The sequence below is a fragment of the Chinchilla lanigera genome, unplaced genomic scaffold, assembly GCF_000276665.1.
Source record: "Chinchilla lanigera isolate Chin_1 unplaced genomic scaffold, ChiLan1.0 scaffold00036, whole genome shotgun sequence".
Classification (NCBI taxonomy): domain Eukaryota; kingdom Metazoa; phylum Chordata; class Mammalia; order Rodentia; family Chinchillidae; genus Chinchilla; species Chinchilla lanigera.
The window spans coordinates 20899947-20919689 of record NW_004955437.1 but is presented as its reverse complement, the minus strand read 5'-3'; the positions used below and the strand labels follow the sequence as shown (position 1 = coordinate 20919689).

The following is a 19743-nucleotide window of genomic DNA, read 5'->3' as shown; positions in this document are numbered from 1 at the left end:
TTCAAATGCTAGTACAAGACTGGCTGTCTGCAATAACCCAGGCAAACCCTGAGAGCTCATGAAGCCTCAGTTTCTTCCTTTCTTCCAGTACTGGGGATCGAGCCCTGGGCCCTTGGGTTGAGCTGGGGGGTGGGAAGCCATGGAGGCCAGTGCAGCGGGGAGTTGCTGCTGGTGGAAGCACACTTAGCTGAGAATAAAACAGGGCAGAGCACACAAAGATCCTGGGAAAGAGTGATTTAGGCAGAAATAATGGCAAGTACAATGACCTAATGGGACACCTGCTCATAACTAGTTCTTTCTCCCTCCCATCCCATCCTCTGCAGGGTGGTAGGCAGACAGACCCAGCACACAGTGAATAAACGTTTACACAAAAGAACTTGATGGAATAAGAAATCATGGGGATAAACTAGAGCACAACAAAAAATATGCATCTTAGCAAAACACAGTCAACCAAGATGAGGCAGATGCCAATTAAAAGGCTTTAAACTCTACCTCATCTTTGAGCATAATAACCTTTTCTGGCACCTGTCCTCAGAAGTGATCACAATTTCCTAACCTCTGAAGCAAAAGAGACTGCTCTTGCATATGTGCCTCCACTTTGCAGCTCATGGTTTGCTGGGGCTGATTCTGGAACAACTGGCTTTGCCAGGGCCCTCTGCTATTCATCTCGGTCCCCGGTCGCCTCATCAGCCAGAGCTGTGTTTACATTTGTGGAAGTATTTGGTTTTAATAAACTCCTCGGCCTTGTTAAATCACCTCCCCAAGGCTAATGCTTTTACACTTGAGCAATACAAGCTTTTGATGCCACAAAATTATCTATTTAGTTATCTCTCTGGGCCTGGGGCGGAGTATTTTTATCCTGCCAACATATACTTTTTGGAGCTGTATAATTATCATATAGTTTCAAGGGATATCTTTCTCCTCCAAAATGCTACTCTGAGCAGTGACACCAGAAGCAGGCAGGCGCTCCAGGTCCAGCTACCAGGGCAGGGGCTCTTCTGTACAAATCTCCAATCCCAGCTGGCATGACATCCATCCAGTCCCCCACTGTGAGCTTCTTCATACATGTCCCTCAGGGGCCTGGACTCATCCCCCTAGCCACCCCACATGGCCCAGACTTCCTTATTTTTGTTAAGACGTGACCAGGTTCCAAACTGCACACCTGACCACCCTCTCCCCTGCCCTCCTGTGTCTCCACCTACCCACTCATCCCAGCCGCTAAGGTGCCTCACATCTGCCACCAGCAGCAGTCTTCCTAAATGTGGGCTCTCAGGTCCCTCTTCTGCTCAGAAGCCACCCCAGCTCCCTTTACCACCAGATGGAGGACAATGGAGGCAGCTCACGCTCTCACTTCACTTTCGGAATTCAGAGGCTGCATGTGACCCCAATGCCTGAAGTTTCATGTTTCCATACCACATGCATCTCTTATCTACAAACTGGCAACTTCGCCTGGCTCCCAACCATCCAAGCCAGTCTCCACAGGGGTAGGATGGACTATTTCTCCAAGAGCCTAGGTTCAAGTCCCCTCCGTATCCCTTCTTGGTAGGTGTGGCCTTAGAATGTTGCTTAGCCCCTTGGTGCCTTAGTTTCTTCATCTGTAAAGTGCCTGAGAAAGTTAAGTGATGATGAGAACACAAGGTTTCTGAGGATGGGATGAGATATTCTCAGCCATCAGGACAGCTGGCTCACTGCAAAAGCCCCGGGCTGGATTTCCACAGCTTACAGACAGGAACCTGGCCAACTAATGGTGAGGCAATTAGCATGAGGTTCTGAACCTTAGTTTCCTTTTGGGCCAGAAACAGGGTTCCTACTTTCTCTCTAGCTCACCAAACTCCACCAGCCAGACTCCTGCCCCTGCAGAGCTGGCTACACCAGCAGGCCCCAGCCCAGCACCTGCCAGATGTGGCCTCTTAGAGCAGTGGTCCTGCATTTGCCACTCTCTAGGGACAAATCTAGAGCTCACCCTGGGAGCGAGGCAGGGGCAAGGGGTACTACTGGTGCTGCAGATTAAACACCTGTGTTCCCCAAATTCATACACTGAAACCTTTTCCCAAAGGGAATGGCATGGAGGTGGACCCTTTGGGAGATGATCAGGTCATGAGGTGGAACCCTCGTATGGGGAATTAGTGCCCTTGCAAAAGAGACACCGAAGAGATCTCCCTTCCACCACGGGAGGATGCAGCAACCTTCTGCTGTGGCAGCCTGAAAGGACTCAGACAATCAGAGCCTGGAGGTAGGGACTGCTAAAATCCTACAATGCACAGGGCACTCCCAGCACAAAGAATAATCCAGGCCCAAAGCCAACAGAGCCACGACTGAGAGATGCCCACCCATGAATGCAATGCCTTCCTTTGAGAGAAGTCCTGAGCTCTCAAGGGAGAGACACTGTCTCTCAGAGCTGCAGGAGGGAAGAGGTAGAAGGGGCATCTGGGCCTCCAAGGACTCCCAACCCAGAGAGACCACTAGGGATCACATTCTAGGCAGGAAGCTCCTAGTTACCCCTCACATTCTACCATGTGAAACACCGCTGGGAGAGGGACAGTCTACTTGCAAGGGAACTCGGGGTCCTTCCAAGAGAGCAGCAGTGGATGCTAGGGGGTATCTCTGTGCCCCCATCCTGCCTGGCCAACCACAGCCCACTGCCCCAGGAAAGACAGACCCCCCCCGTCACACCCTCAGAGCTGGGCCAAGCGTGGCTGACCCTGAGGACTGCCCAGGCCCGGAGACACACAGTGAAGACCACCCAAGGCGACAGGGCAAGACCCCCACCCCATCAGGCCAGAAAAGCTGTTCCTGCCATGTCTGCTTCCTCAGTGAAACTCTGGGGTGGGGAGAAGTCGGGGGAGAGAGAGGGAGCTGCCTCCCCCTCGGCAGGCATTGAGTCCCCAGGCAGGGCATGCACAGAACAGATATTCAGTTTGTGTTTGTTGAAAAAGGAGCCAGCAGCAATTTCTGAACCAAAATAGGAGAAGGTTCTGATTCAGTGAGTATATATTCAGTGCTTCCTGAAAACTGCATTTCCTGAATACCCCTGTTCAAAAGAGCAGTTGCCGCACACTTGTAATCCCAGCACTCTGGGAGGATGAGGTAGGAGGATTGTAAATTTGATCCCAGCCTAAGCAATTTAGTGAGTGAGTGAGACCCTTTCTTAAAAAATGTAAAATAAAATAAAATAAAATAAAATAAAATAAATAAAATAAAATAAAATAAAATAAAATGAAGAAGGTTGCAAGATCAGGGACCTGCAGGGGTCAGACGGCAGCATAAACACAGGCAACTAGCTGGATGGGAGTAGATGCTCTTGTCAGGCACTAACACGCGGGTTCCTAGGACCAGCTGGGCCAGTGACAGGGCGCCATCTGCTGGTAAGGACAGGTCAGAAACACTTGCAGGTACAGGCCTCTAGTCCCAGCAACTCAGGAGACTGAGGCAAGAAGATTGTGAGCTTAAGCCTGGACTCCGCCATTTAGCAGGAGCCTGCCTCAAAAATAAAATAAAAAGGACTGAGCAGTGCTAGAGCACCCCTGAGTTTGACTCCCCAGTATCACAAAAGGAAGAGGAGGAAAAGAGGGAGGACACAGAATGTACAGTTCATGTTAAAATGCAGATCACAAAAAAATAAATTAAAAAAATGCAGATCACCTGGCCGTCCCTCTGAGAGTCCACTTTCAAAACTCTAGAGTCAGATCCATGATATGTATGTTTAACCAATACCCAGACGATTCTGATAAGAGGAAACCTCTATGACCTTGGGGTAGGCAAAGATTGCTTAGATACATTTACAGAAGGAAAAACGATAAATCGGACTTTATCAAAATTAAAAGTGTCTGTCCTCAAAAGATAGTGCTTACAGAATGAAAGATGAGGCAGAGGCTGGAAAATGTCTTAGCAAAGCAGGTATCTGACAAAGAACTCACATCCAGAGTCAATAAGGAAACTTTAAAACTCACTGAGACGAAGAGGACATAGCTCAGTGGCTGAGCACTTGCCTAGCAACACAGGGCTCTGGTTTCAACCCCCAGGTCAAATGGAAAAAATAACAATGAGAAGACACATTTATTTTTATTGGACAAAAGATCTGAATAGATATTTTATCAAAGGCAGATGGCAAAGAAGCCCATGAAAAGATGTTCAGCACCTGTCATCAAAGAACAATTAATTAAACTATAAGAACATTCCATTGCACATCTAAAAGAACACATGAAATTAAAAAGCATAGTGAGAGCCAGGCATAGTGGTGCCCACCTGTAATCCCAGCTACTCAAGAGGCTGAGGCTGAGGCACTTTTTAGGCCAGCCTGGGCAATGTCAGAAGATCCTATTTCAAAATAAAAAAAAAAAAGGAGCTAGGGATGTAGCTCAGCAGCACAGCACCTACCTGAGTTCGATTCCTGGTACCAAAAAAAAAATTTACATATATATATATGGCTGGAGATGTAGCTCAGCCGTAGATGCCCAAGGTTCAACCCCTACTACCAGAAGCGAGAAAAATCCTGTGTATGAACAATTATAGGTTTTATTTATGATGAAAAAAAAATGGAATCATCCAAGTGCCTGCTAACAGATGAATGGATAAACAGGTCATGGTAAATGTTACTACTATTCAGCAAAGAAAGGAATGAGCTACTGTTTCACACAAACGACGGATGAACTGCCAACACAGTATGCTAAGGTAAAAGAAGCAAGGCACAAAAGGTTATATACTGTACAACTCCATGATGTGGTATAGACCTAGAACATCTCCCAAAACTCCCAAGATCAGAGCTAGGGCTTTTGGAATGTGAGTGGATCATGGGGGCACTACATTCACCGGTGGATTCATCCACTGATAAGCTCAGCAGCTGAGTGTGCTGTTAGGAGTAGGGCCTGCTCAGAGGCAGACAACTGGGGGTGTGACCTGCAAGGGTCACTTCTCTCCCCAGCTCCTCCTCTGCTTCCTGTTCACCATGACATGAGCAGCTTTCCTCTGCCAGACCCTTCAGCCAGGTCCCTCCTGCCTTGGGGCCAGACAACTATGGACTGAATCCTCTAAATATCCTAGCCAAAATAAACCTCTCCTCCTTTCAGTTGTGGGTGTTGGGTACTTTGTGCCAGCAACAAGAAAGTGACTGATGAAACTCCATTTGCACATTCTCTTGGAACAGGCAAATCCCCAGGGATGGGAAATAGATCTGTGGCTTCCATGTACTGAGCAGCAGGAGAGGGCCGGGCTGCAAAGGCGCATGCAAGAAATTTCTGAACAAGAGAAAAGCTCTGAATTTTGTGGTGATGCTTACATGATCATAAGAATTTGTCAAAACTCACAGAACTGCAGACTAAAAAGAAGATATTTTATTTATATAAATGATACCTTGGTAAAATACATAGTTATCTCTTGGTATCCATGGAGGATTGGTTGCAGGATTCTGCATAGATACTAAAATCCTAGGACACTCAAATTTGTAGCACCTGCACATAATCCACGTACATCTTCGTGTGTACTTTTTTTTTTTTTTAATCTTTTCGAGGCAGGGTTTCACTATGCACTTCAGGCTGGTCTTGAACTCACGTTTTAGCCTAGGCTGACCTTGAACTCACAGTGATTCTCCTGCCTCAGCCTCTAGAGTGCTGGGATTACAAGTCTGTGCCACACCCAGCTTCCTCTTGTGTACTTAAATTAGCTCTAGATTGGGCCAGGGATATAGCTCAGTGGCATAAGCACCTCCTGGCAGGCATAAGGTCTTGAGTTCAATTTCCGGTTTAAAAAAAAAAAAAAAAATTAGCTCTAGATTATCTATAACACCTAATACAATATAAATGCCATGAAAATGGCTGTAACACTGTATTATTTAGGTCCGCAACCCCCTTTAGGAACAAAGCCACACAGCAGGAGAAAGAAGGAGCAAAGCCTCATCTGTATTTACAGCCACTCCTAATTACTCACATTAGCAGAGAGCTTTTGACTGCAAAGAGAACATAATAAATCAGCAGCTTGCAGGCTCATATCAAAACCCTGTCAGTGAGTGGCAAGTGACAATTAAGCTGCATCTGGAACAGGCTTTCTACTGCCAAGTGAGCTGATGTGCCTCAATTGCACAGTTGCATCTGGTGGCAGGCATTAAGTCAGAATCTGAGACTTATTTTAGTCTGCATGTGACCCACCCATTATGTTATTCACCGCTTCCGCCCACACCTCTTTCCACATATTTGTCTCAGGCACAGTTTGGGAACTCCAAAAGCTAACCCTAGCAAAAATGAGTACAAAACAAACATCACTGGAGAGGTACTTTGAAAAGGGGAAGAGACCCACTGATGAGACGACAGAACACTCTAAGACTGTCCTCAAAAGAAATCTGCACTTATAAGAAAATACCTAGAGTTCTACTTAAATTATGGGTTCACTGCAACTGCTGAGTCACATTCTCCAAGCCCCCTATGTGTAATATGTGGCAACTGATTGTCCAACAAAGCTTTGAAATCTTCAAAACTGCTTCACTTGCCTTAGAAGACAAAGACTTTGGAGTTTTTCAAAAGAAATACACATGAACCTGAGGAACAGAAGCAACGATGGAGGCCACCATTTCGTCAAATGTGTCAGCACTGACAGCATCACTCTTTGTGTCTGACCACATTGCTGAAGCTAAGAAGCCCTTTATTCCGCCTGCTGTGAAGAACATTTGTCACGAACTTCAGGAGGCCGCAGTTCAAAAGGCGGCACACGTTCTTCTTGTGGCCAGCTCCCTAACTAGACAACCTGAGGAAATGGCAGAGGACACTGTGGCACAACGGTTAGAGAGGATTTATGCCTCACAGTGGTACACAATCCAAGTTGATGGTTCTACTGAAGTCAACAAGGCCACAATGCTTGCTTGTGTGATGTACTTCTCAGGAGGATGTACGTAAGGATATGTCATATGCACTTTGGTTGCCAACCAAACTGTAGAACTAGTCAAGCCTTTGAATGGCTACATGTCATGAAAACTGAGTTGGTCATTTTGTGTCAGCATCGGCACAGACAAAACAGCTGCCATGACTGGATGGCTTTCTGGTTTCACTACATGAGCCAAAGTGGTCACTTCTAAATGTGTGTCTACATACTGTCATCCATAGGGAAATGCTGGCTAGCCAAAAATTTTCACCTGAACTTAACAACGTTTTATAGGGTATGATTTAAATTATCAACCACATTGAAGCACGCCCTTAACTCATGTCTGTACATACAACTCTGTGAGAAGACAGACACACAGTGTACGTCTTCTCTTCCACACAGAAGATGGCTTTTCAAAGATAAATTACTGGGCAGAGTTTTTGAGTTACAAGAAACACTTCAGAGGTTTCTTTTGGAAAAACAATTACCACTGGTAGCATATTTCAGTGACTTCAGAATGGGTTGCAAAGCTTGCTTACTCGTGCAACATATTCAACCTTCTCAACAAACCCAATCTGACACTCAGGTGGCGGGGCAGGGGGGAGTGACAGCTGTGTTCAAGTCAGCAGATAAAGGGGCTGCATTCAAAGCAAAACTGGAATTACAGGCACAAGTGAACACTGGAACTTTTGATAAGTTTCCAACATCAGCAGAGATTCTGACAGAGCCTAAGCCAGGGCCTTCTTTCTCCCAGCTCATGCATGATCACTTATCTCAGCTTTCAAAGGGATCCCAGAACTGGGAAGAACGGGTTCTGTATCCCATTTCTGAATAAGCCAAGTGAATCAACTTTGTCTCTGCTAGAAGAAGATCAACTGCTTGAAATCACAAATGACATTCTGGATTAAAGTCAAGGAAGAATATCCTGAGACTGCCACAAAAGCTCTGAAAAGCCTGCTTCCATGACCAACATCCTATCTTTGTGAAGCAGGGTTTTCTGCAGTGACAGCAACCAAAGTGAGATTACAGAGTAGACTGGACATAAGCAACACACTTCAGGTGTCACTGTCTCCCACCACCCGCACATGGGACCATCTAGTTATAGGATGACAAGCTCAGGGCTCCCACTGATTCTGTATGATGACGAGTTATATTTTTTATCTCATAATATATTACAGTGTAGTAATAGAAATAGAAATAAAGTACATAATAAATGTAATGCACTTGAATCATCCTGAAAATACCACCCTTCACACAAATAAATCTGTGGCAAATTTCTCTTCCAGGAAATGGTCCCTGGTGCCTTTTGGGGACCACTGACTTAGAGAATAACAGCAAGAAAGTCTGTACAAGTTCAGTACAGGCACAATGTTTTCCCAAATACTTTCTATCCTTGGTTGGTTAAATTCCAGGATGTCTTCTATTCACTTCTCAGCCCTTGGAATTTCTGGACCTTTAGAGAGAAGTGATCATGCAAACCCGAAGTAAGAACAGGCCTGCGATTGCTGGGTGTGGTGCCACATGCTTGTAATCCCAGCATTCGGAAGGCTGAGGTAGAAGGATCATGGCAAACTGGAGGCCAGCCTGGGCTATACAGTGAGTTCAAGACCAGCCTGAACTGCATAGTGAGACCCTGACTCAAAAACAAAACAAAACAAAAAAAACAGGCCTGTGCTATTTCCTGTCCTGGTGGTTGAATCCAAGGATGCGGAACCTGCAGGTATGAAGTGCTGGCTGTGAAAATGTTCACAGCATGGAGGACTCACCCAGGAAGCTTGCTACAATGCAAGCCTCCAGCCCTACCCTCAGAGATTCTATTTTCAAAGCTTTCAAGTAGTCTGCAAATATGCGTTGCAACCAGAAGCCCTACAATCCTGGTGTTGGTCACTTGGGACCCACCTTTCAGGAAATCCTGCAGGAGTTGGAGACATCTGATTCATGGAGACCAGCCCACCACCCGCTACCCCAGGCCAAACAATGATGCTGATACTAGGTGCAAAGGTGAATATTAGCCTCTGGTTCTTTTCCTCTTATCCAGCACTAGGGCAGGCCCACCACAGTTCCAAGAAGAAGAGAGAGGGAGGCAAGCATAGGGGGCAGAAGGGTGCTCTGAGCTGCTTTCAGGACTCTTATTTTATCTCTTCATCTTCTCTCCTAGAGTGGGTGCAGCAGAATATATGAGGAAGCCCCACATGAATTCTGACTCCACCCCCAAGCAGCAGGGTCACCAGCAAGTCACTTGTACACTCTGCCCAGCTCCAGCAACTGTACAACAGAGGAAAACTCCCACTTGCACAACAGAAGAGACAGGTTGAATACCCTCACAGGCATGTGGTGGCACACACCTGTAACCAGCTACTCAGGAGGCTGAGGCAGGAGGATTACAAGTTTGAAGCTGGCCTGGGCAACTTAGTAAGACCTTCTCTCACAATAAAAAATAGAAGATGTGAAATAAAAATAAAATAAACATGACACAGAAGAATAAAGTTACTCAGATTTTATACACTGAAAATAGGTAAATAAAAAGGGCTGTGGGTATAGCTCAGCTGTAGAACACCCTGGGTTCCATCCCCAGTAACACACACACACACACACACACACACACACACACACACACACACGAATTGAGCTTTAGTTTCTCCAACTTTTGTGTAACATCCCCTACGTCATAAGGTTGTAATGATAATTACATGAGTCAAAACTGGCAAGGCATTTGGAATCATGCCTGGCATTTAATAACAGCAAGGCAGGGGCCAAAAGCCAAGAGGAATTAAAAGACAGGATGGTAGGCGGCTGCAATGCTCTGCTAAGCTGGGCTAGTAGGACAGTCTGGGTCACCAAAGGGCCCAGAGGGAGTGGAGTGTGATGCTGCCCACCTAATCCCAGCACCCTAGGAGGCTGAACAGGAGGACTTAAATTTAAGCCCAGCCCAGACAACTTAGCCAGATCTTATCTCAAAATAAAAAAGGGCTGGGGATGTAGCTCAGTGCAAAGGCTCTGGGTTCCATCCTCAGTACTCAGTGAGGAGGGAAGGCCGTCCAAGAACGTAACTCCTGGCTTGCCTGAGGTGGGAAGCTAAGGCCTAGATGCACAGAAAGCTGGGATTTTGGATTACTTTCTGCAACAGGGAAAATCTACATGTCATGATTAGAAAGCTGTTTTGTCTGGCTGTGCACCAAATTTAAAACAAGCTTCTGAAATCACAGATCTGTCCTTACCTGGGGCTTCAGTCATCACTTCTCTGAAGGTCCAGAAACCTGAGGGCTGAGAGGTGAACAGAAACATCTCTAGGGCCGGTCACATGTGACAGAAGCAAGCATGATCCCTCAGACGACACAGCCCCTCAGGCCTGGACAAAGATGAGGGTGCCAGACAGAAACACAGGGTCCACAATCACAAGAGGTTCACCCACAGAACCTGCTGTGAGCGGGATTGTGGGGCAGCAAACTCACACACACAACACATTCTGCCACAGAAAAAGCAAAAGGACCAAGAACAAGTGGGGTCAAATAATTAGAAACATAAAAGGCATTGTTGAAAATATAACAAAGAACAGCGCCTGCCTGGCAAGCACAAGGTCCTGAATTCGAATCTTAGTACACACACACAAAAATATATATATATATATGAAAGAAAAAAGATTCTCATTTAAATCAGATTCTTTTTTTACTAAGAGGCAAAAGATCTATTGAATCTTAAGAAAATCCAGAGTATAGTAATCAGATTTATCTACCTATCCATTTGTTTACTTAAGACAGAGTCTCACTGTGTTGCCCAGCCTGGTCTCCAACTCCTAAGTGCAAGTAATCCTCCTCTCTCAGCCTCCTAACCAGCTGCCTACAGGTAGGCACCACTGGACCTAGCTCATATCAGACTTTTAAAAGAACCAAACAGAATTTTTGAAAGTAAAAATATAGGGACTGGGGATTTAGCTCAGCGGCACAGCACCTGCCAGACAAGCGTGAGGTCATGAGTTTGATTCCCGATACCGGAACCCCCTCCCCCGCCAAAAAAGTAAAAATATAGTGCTAAAAATTAAGATTTCAATGGATGCCTCAACAGACCAGATCCAAAGAAGCAAACAGTGAAATGAAAGGTAGATGTGAGGAAATTTCTCACATGTGGCACAGAGACAGCGCACGCGAGAGGAGATACCAAAGAGAGCAGAAGCACAGAACAGGAGGGCCTGTGAGGGATTCCAGAAAAATCCAACATCAGGGATAGGCAAGAGTAACATACCAAGAGCTGATGTCTAGGAAAGTTCTAGAAATAAACACACAGGAGCGCTCAGAGCCAGGACAAAAGAATCTAGGAAGGAATGAAAGGTACCAAATGTGCCAGCCTGATGCTGCAGACCCACATGGGCTGGGCCCCTGCTGCCTGGCCTGTGCCCCGCTGTGGCTGCTATGCTTCTGCACGCCCAAGTTTTCCCACACCATGGTGCTCTGCCACACTGACCGCTCAGCATGCAGCAGATCCTGAAGCTTACACCCTCAAGAGGCACGGGCAGTGTCGTGAGGTCCCAAGACCACTGGCTGGAGGGGAGGGGAGGTTAGGCTAAGGCTCCTGAGAACCTGGAAAAGCCCAGATGGGCATAAGGCCTCAAAGAGGAAGAGCCAACCTGGGCAGCCAAGGGGCAGCAGAGAGGAGCACCTGGCTCAGGGGACGGGAAGAGCAGCACAGGGCTTTCTAGAAGCGTTTAGGAGACGATGTTGGGAGAGGTGAGGGGCTGAGAGAAGAGCAGCTTCAGCTCAAGCTAGGGGCCTTTCCAGGCCAACAGGAAGGCGCCATCTCTGAGGGGACAGACCCTAGAGAAGGGCAGGCAGATCTACAGCTCTGGTTATAGACGCAGAAGGCACAACTCCCGCTCTGGCTACAGCTGGGAAGCTCTGCAGTCCAGCTCCACCTGGGAGGCTGGAGGAGCAGGCTGGGCTTGCCACGGCCAGCTACCTGTCTTTTACTTCCTCCTGGCTTTTGGCCCCGCCCTGCTGTTATTAAATGACGGGCATTATCCCTGCAGGCCTTAGTCATTACCATTACTCCTAACCACCCTGATGAAGCAAGATGCAATTACTGTCCTCATCCATAGGTGAAGAAACAGGGGGTCAGGCAGGTTAAGCAGTCCGCTTAGGTACCTAGCTAGGAGGTGACAGAGTGGAGATTCATACCAGGCCCCTATGACCCTGGTTGCCTGTCAACCACAGTATCAGTATGGCAGAGAGCCCTGCACATTGAGGTAAGCACAGCCATACCTGTGATCAGTGCAAGAATCCAGAGTGTTCTACTGAGGGCCACATTTAACAGCTCACCAGCCTAAGGATACCCAAGACTTCCTTCAAAATGAGCAGCAATCTTCGAGTCCGTTCGCTGGCAGAGGAGATGCCTCTCTCATCTCGGCTAAGTATAGCAAACACCTGTGTATGCTAACACAGTACCTGACTGCCCAGGGCTCTGGAGTGGGGCAGGGAGGAAGGGGCAAAAGATCACAGGATCCCTGTCCTCTGGGGACACCGATTGGGTGCTACAGAGGAGGACGGGAGCAAGAGACAAACAGGTTATGGCTGAGGGCTTTCTGGAAGAGGCAGTGACCAAGCCCATCCTGAAGACAAGTGTCACTCAACTTCTTGGGCCACTAGCCCAACTCGGAAGTCCGCAATCTAGATGCACCTGATGGCTGGCTGTTCACAGAAATGCTCTATCTTCCCAGGCTCAGGGCCTAGGCTCCAGCAGTAACTATCCCGGAAACACTCCTTTGCCAGACACACACCCCTGCCTGCCTGTGTAATTCCTTTGCCTGTCCAGGCCACCTGGGGAGTAATCCTCGCACTGCCTCCCCAGGCCACCTGTCCATCTCACCATCACCCCCAAGGCAGACTGTGCTCTCGTCCTCTGGGTCTCCATGACACGTCCGTGGCTCTCAGTTGGCGCTTACATTCTAGGAATGAGACACACACACGTGCATCACTTGCGCACACCGGTGCACACACAGAGAGCTGCACTGTCTCCCCTGCTGCGCTCTGTCATAAATAGCTGCTGAACTCAATCAAGTGGGATGCTCTGCTTAAATGCTTAGTGTCGCGGCACAACCATGGGGCTACAATGTTACGACTGATTCAAAGCAAAAGATACATATGACACGATTCAGATGAAAGAGTGCAATGTAAAGGGGCTTCTTGGCTGGGTGAACCCCAAAACCACTCTACCTTCACCCTTCCATCCCCTCCTCATCTAAACACAGAGACCAGCCACACCTGGCAGGCACTGCTCATCACAGGGAAATTGTGACAATTCAACAAGATGACAATCAGGGAAATTGTGACAATTCAACAAGATGACAATCAGGAAGCACCGACATGGCCAGGGCCAGCCCAGCCCAGCAGCTGGTCCAAGGGCACAGACACCGTGTCATCTCTGTTCACAGGCAGGCGGGCAGGTTCCATCGCTTGGTGTTTTCCAAAACTCTTTGGCCATGGAGCCACAGAAAGAAGTAATCCTCACACTGGGGCACAGAATATAAAAGGTATACACAGTTGCCACCACTGTGATAGAAGTCCCATGCTCGTCCCCATGGCAAGGAGGCACAGGGATGCTATCTCTTCTATGTCTTTCTCTGTCATTTCAGACCCAACCACAAACCACCCACAGGGCGGCTGGAAAAGGCCGGCCCGCACTCACCTAGCGTGTCGGAGCCGCTCTCCACCGTCTCGTTGACCTTCCTCGCAACTCTGGCCACAGCCTCACCCATCTTCTTCAGCATGCAGACTCGGGTGTCCTGCTGCCAGCTCCCAGGCTGGTCTGCTGTTCACAAAGGGGCCTGTGCCTGGCAAAAACATAGGGCCATCAAACGCCCACCTGCCGGCCAGAGTCCACCCCCAGCATCCTCCTGTCCAGACACCCAGGCAGCCAGGAAGCCTACAGGGAGGGGCCCAGCCACTCACCTCCTCTTGGGGGACCCAGAGCCCAGGCCACATCCAGCTTGGCCTTTGCAGGGGCTGGTCTGCTGGTCACAGGGCGAGGGCAGCTGGGCAGCTGCTTTTCTGGGAGGATCAACATGTATGACCTCACCAGACACAGGGCCCCTGGCTTGAACCAGTGGCCAGGCAGGTGTGGGGACTCAGGTGTGCGCTGCCTGTGACTCAGCAGGCAGGATGTTGAGCAGGAGGCGAGACACAGTCAACTGCAGGGAAAGGCACATCCCAGAGTCTCTGAGCCGCGGCCTATCCACACAACTCCTCCAGCTCCCCGTCCTTTCCACCCGCACCTGCCAGCAGGAAGTAGGGGCACCCTGGCAAACTGCAGCCTGCGATCTGGCAGGTGAGAAGCCTCTAGGAATTCCCTTCCCATGTGCCAAGAACAAGGGATAGTTACAGCATTGGCCTGTAGACCGGACTCTCGCCTGATGCTAGGGCTATCGACAAGAAATGGGGACGGGCCAGAAATGAGAGAAGGAAACTGGATCACGAGGGAGAAGGTTTGACCGCCCTCTTTGGTATCTCCTCTCGAATGCCCCTTCCCAGGCTTGAGGAAGAGTGAGGAACACAAAATTCTAAGGTGTTAGAATTACAAGTAGTAAGCATAAAGCCACAGAAATGTCCCAAACTCCCTGTTTATTACAGAGAAGGAAACTAAGGTATAGGGTGGCTAAGTCACCTGACCAAGGTCAAAGGGAATAAGGGAGTTTGAAGTGAGGTCAAACCAGCTGCACACTCAGGGTTCACTGGTTTACAGAAGTCACCCACATCACCAGCAGCAGCACCCCTGGAAAGAGGAAAGAACTGACACCAAGGTCAGTGCCCTCCAACCTGCCCCAGGCCCAAGCCCCACTTCCCAGGCAGCTCAGGTTGCTCCAGGGAACTAGCTCCAAAGGCTGAGGGCAGAACAGGAAGGGCAGAGAGGAGGGGCCCAGGCACAGTGCTCCGGGCTGCTGCAGACACAAGAAAGAGTGCCAAGGACTCGGGCAGGGCAGCGCCTGCAGAGGCAGTGGTGCACCACACGTGTGTGTTTCACCAAGGAGGCTGGCCCCGTGGGTCCGAGACTGCACTGCAGCAGGAGGAGACTGCATCTGGAGAGGGGCCCAATGCCCACCTCTCCATTCAGCAGCTGAGAAGCCTTGACAGAGTCTCCTAACTGCTCTGAGCCCAGTTCCTTGATCTGAGCAGGATATCTAGTGACACCTTGCTGAGTTCATAGGACTGATCAAAACATACCGACCCGCCTAGCTCAGAGTCCAGGACACATAAATACTCAACAAATGCCCCTGAGAGAACGCAGCAGCACACGTGCAGTCTATCACCTGTGTGACTCTGAACAAACAATTCAGGACTCATCCTTAAGGAATGAGTAGAATTCCCATCTCTCCACCTTCAGAAAGTCTTCCCTGCCTGCCCCGGCCCTGTGTTCTCTCCTCCCTCTGAGGTTCAGTAGCACTCGGTGACTTAGCATAAGTCACCTAGGCTGTTAATTAGCTTTAATGCACTCACACACATGCGCGCACACATGCACACAGCTCTCCCCCAGTGAGCTATGAGCACATCTACATTGCCCACTGCATCACACCAGACACGGGTGCTTAGCCTCCACTGCAGGGATAATGATGGTCAACAGACATCACTTGGGTTTCAAACCTGAGTACCAGTCAAAGGTCCCTTACAACGTATCCAAGACCCAGTCTAAGTGGGAAAGAGTCATCAATTCCAGTACCTTCAAGTGCCAAATGTACAAACTGCGTAAGATGGGACAGAAGGACAGCAGGGAGCAGGAAAGCCAGTGGCAAAATGAGCCCAACACCTTCTCCACGCTGCCTGTAAGGTGATCCCCCTAAGACCCAGTCATGGCAATGTCGCTAGCATCTTGGTAACTGATCTAACCCCTGTATGAGTAGGGGAACTGAGGGCCCAAGAGGGGAAGTGGATGGGTTAGACAGAAACACAGAACACAGATCTCCGAATTCCAGCCTAGGACTCTCCCCACCACACCATGCCCCCTTCTTTCCTCATCTCCAACACTCATCATCAAAAATCAGAAGCATTTATTGGGCATCTATTAGGATAGGGCGTAAGAATGAAAGAGAAAATACAGAACATAGCTTAACTCTGATTCAGATGAAGAACTTTCTGAAGAACAGCACTGAAACCATTCTGGTCTCACAGCAGGGAGGAAGGAGAAAGAAATCAAAGTGCCACCCCACCCCCACCTTGGTGGGACAGGCTAGGCTCACTTCAGTCCATCAGACACTATGCCTGCAATTCTACTAGCTGCCACCAGGTGGGGTGGTACCTTCGGCCATTGATGAAAAACGAGTCCTATTAAAAACCTCATCCAATGGGTGGCAGAGACCTACCGTATGGGTGGGAGTGGACACAGGTGCATGAACAGGAACAGCATAGAAGGCCTGGATGACAGAAGAGTTTACTAGGAAGAAGGGCTCCATACCTTCCAGAGGATGCTCTGGGGACAACAGAGGTGCCCAAAAGGGGATCTAAACCATCACCTAAAATGTTACTGGTAGCTGCCTAAAATCACCACCCTTGCTGCATGGATAAGAACTCACACTTTCTTCACCTAAAACTACCTCTTTCCCCAAAGGGAGAATTGCTCCATCAAGTCCAGCTGCCAGTCCCTCTCCCAGGCCAGATGACCAAAGCCTGCCCTCTTCCACACAGGCAGGGGTCCAGACTGAGGGACGAATTACACCTGTAATTATAGCACTCAGGAGGCTGAGGCAGGAGGACTGCCATGAGCTGGAAGCCAGCTTGAACTACATAGCAAGACCCTCTCTCAAAAAAGCAAACAAACAAAAATTTATTTAGAGAGAAAGGCTGGGGGTGTAAAGAAAGCTATTTTCTTTGCTGTTGTTTTGGAGAAAAACAGAAAACATGTCCAAACCAAACAAGTGACAGTCATGGTCCCACCTAGGACTGAGGGCAGATTCCTCCCCCCCCATGTAGAGCTGTCCAGGGGGTGATGGCTCCTGTCTATTAAACAGTTTGAGGGGCTGGGGATTTAGCTCAGCGGCAAAGCGCCTGCCTGGCAAGTGCAAGGTCGTGAGTTCGGTTCCCCGTACCGGAGAAAAACCAAAAAAAAAAAAAACAAACCAGTTTGAGTCAATGTATGGTCTACTAATTGCAAGTCAGTACCATCTGAACAATGAGACCTCAGGCAGCCCCTCCAGGAAACAGAACCCAACCACAAGGCCCCACAACAACCCTACTAAACTCCTTGAGGCATCTGGTAAACCCTATGTGTGGAGTGGTGGTGGCCAAGACTCAGAGGACACCTTAAAGCGGGGAGACAGGAACCATGGCCCACGTGGGTCTTATCTAGGCTTGGACACTCCAGCTATACTGCCCCTCGGGCCCCAGGTGCTGGAGGGCAGGGGGCTTAGGAAATGTCAAGGCAAGAACTCCAAATCCCAGAGACCCTTCAACATGGGGTCTAGGCACGTACTTACACTGCTGCTGCGCCCCATGGCCCTCAAGCATGCCACTTCCTATTTTCCCAGTGTGCACCGGGATCCAGGAAATGTTTAAATCCATCATCTCTTGGGCACCTCCTACACCACCCACACTGCAGAGAAAAGGGGCAGAGACAGGCTGTGGGCTGGAACAAGCTTCCCACTGGGAGGCAGAATGAACCAGATGCTGCCACAGGGCTGACACCAAGCCTAGATGGCCATGGCAGCACGTGACTGGGGGCCTCCCTGTCAAGCTGTCCTCTGAGAGCAGAGTTTTGGAAAGTTATATGCCGTGAAGCGGCCTCATTCATACAACGGAAATGCTACCTTCCTCAGCTGCATGACGGTGAAAAGTCGGTCCTGAGGAAGGATTGATTGCGCAGACCATTACGGCTTCCACAGGAAGGGACTACCAGTAAATATGTGATCAAACAAGTGCAGACAGGAATCTGGATATAACTGAAGGCCCAAAAAGAAGGTGTTCTGCTTGGCGGGAGCTGGCAATCCTTCCTCCTGTTCAGCCAAATCTGGACCTGGATTCAAAGTTGGGTCGGGGGTTACGCCCTGACCATGGCCCTCTGGCCCTTACCAGCAAGAACACTGCCTTATCTGCAGTCCCCAGATCTCTGCAGAGGAGCTGCTGCGACACCCTGTCCGCACCAGCTGCTCCTATATTTAGTTACCGGTGTGGTCAGTCGGGAACTTGAGAGCCTGGCAGGGGCTCAGCGCGTCAACCCGAGCCTCCGAGCAGTGCGTGCAAGCTGCCCCCAGGGCTGCGGCGGGCTGGGCCTCTCGACCACGCTAGGCTGGAACCCGGCACGGAGGTGTGCGGCGGTGGGCTTCCTCCGACCCCAGCACCCCCAGTTAGGCTCACTCGAGGCCAGGACAGGGCTGACCCACTTTCCCAGCCAGGGGAAAAAGCCCGCTGGGGCGGGAGCAGATCGGGCCGGCGCCTTGTTTTTGCACCCTAGGATTTGGGGAGCCGCGAACGAGCTCCCTGCGTGCGCTTCTCTGCGAACCTCCCCCTCCAGGACTACACGCGGGCCGGGCCAGGGTTCCGGCGCCTGGCCCCAAGGGCCCCGCACCCCTACGCCCTCAGCCAGTGGCGCCGGTACCCGGTCCCGCCTGCCTGGCAGGCGGAGACTGAGAACAGAGCCGGAGGACTAGGGTAGCCGGTGATCGCGGGGGCCGGGGACTCCCCGGGGGGGCTTTCCTGGGCGAGCGCCGGCAGCTCCCCAGAGCGGAAGCAAATCCCGAAAGTGTGGCTTCGGGGACGAAATACACCGGCAGCCTCTCCCAGTACTGGCGCCGCCTCCCTCAGGGAACGGCGGCCCCCAGGCCCGCAGCGCGGCCCGGCTCCCCGCTCCCGAGTCGGGACCAGTCGCACCGCTCGGCCTGCGCCGCATCGGCTTCCCCTGGGGGAGGGGAGGGGACGCCGCAAACACCGGGCGCTCCGCTCCGCCTGTCCCCCAGCCCCTGCCACGCCAGGCCGCAGACCACGTTTACTGTGCGGGGCACGAAGCGCGTGGCCCGGATGCGGGCCGCTTTCGGCTCCACTTACGGCGACAATGCCTCCTAGCGCCCTGCGCTGCGCACTCCCGCTCCCTCGGCCGCCGGTGGCGCCCCATGCGAGTTCCCAGACTGTGGGGCGGGGCGCGGGGGCCGAAGGGGCTGCCTCAGGGCCGCTCGACCAATCGTCGTGCCAGAGTGGGGGCAGGGGCGGGGTGGGCTCAGGAGCGCAACCAATCGGCGAGCCGCTCTGCATGCGCGCTCCCGAAAACAGGGAGGAACCGCTTTGTGCGCGGCTTCTGAAAGGAGAACGTTAGGGGATTGGGGAAGTTGACCTTAACTTGCAAAACGTTCTAGGATCCTGCGGACCTGAGTCTGCTGTGATTTTCTGGAGAAAATGGAGCTGAATTAGTCAGGTTGGAGGTACTTTGAAAAATGTGACGATAGAGCGTGGAGAACTTTTCGTATGGCACCCTGGGGCGCCCATTCAGGTGTTTTTAGAAATTCTGGCCAGTTGCTTAATGATCTCTGGAGAACCCAGTGTTCCCATCTGTAAAATAAGAATTGACGTAGGCCAGGGGTGGTGCTGGGCACCTGAAATCCTAGCACTCAGGAGGCTGAGGCACGAAGATCGCTTCGATCTGGAGGCAAGCCTGGGCTACAAAATGAGTTAAAAGCCAACCTGGAGCACATAGGGAGGCCATATGTCAAGAAAAGGAAAGGAAAGGAGAGGGGAGGGGAGGGGGAGAGAGAAAGAAAAGAAAGAAAAGAAAGGGGAGAGGAGGGGAGGGGAGAGGAGGGGAGGGGAGGAGCGGACATATATATACACATACTTCGGAGACTTATTGTGGAGATTGACGCGTGGAGTGTTTAGTGCAGTGCTCATGCCCGTAAAGGTAACTGCCTCCCTGTCCTTCCTTTAAGGAAGATTCCCT

At 50.2% G+C, this 19743-nt stretch overlaps 1 protein-coding gene across 5 annotated transcripts in view; it reads right to left on the bottom strand.

The window, feature by feature from the left end:
• Window positions 1-18950, bottom strand: part of Lrrc20 (leucine rich repeat containing 20) — a 67555-nt gene extending 48605 nt beyond the window's left edge. For 2 of the 5 annotated variants that reach the window (XM_005390060.1, XM_005390062.1), the window contains exons 1-2: window positions 18861-18941; window positions 13522-13666 (exon numbers count right to left, since the gene is read on the bottom strand). In XM_005390060.1, coding sequence (XP_005390117.1) covers window positions 13522-13603 — 82 coding nt within the window. In that variant the 5' untranslated portion in view covers window positions 13604-13666; window positions 18861-18941. Of the gene's footprint in view, window positions 1-13521; window positions 13667-13784; window positions 14024-17626; window positions 17821-18860 lie in introns of those variants that run through there. The other 3 variants (XM_013517010.1, XM_013517011.1, XM_013517012.1) reach the window with 3 other exon arrangements.
• Between the last annotated feature and the right edge of the window lie 793 nt (window positions 18951-19743).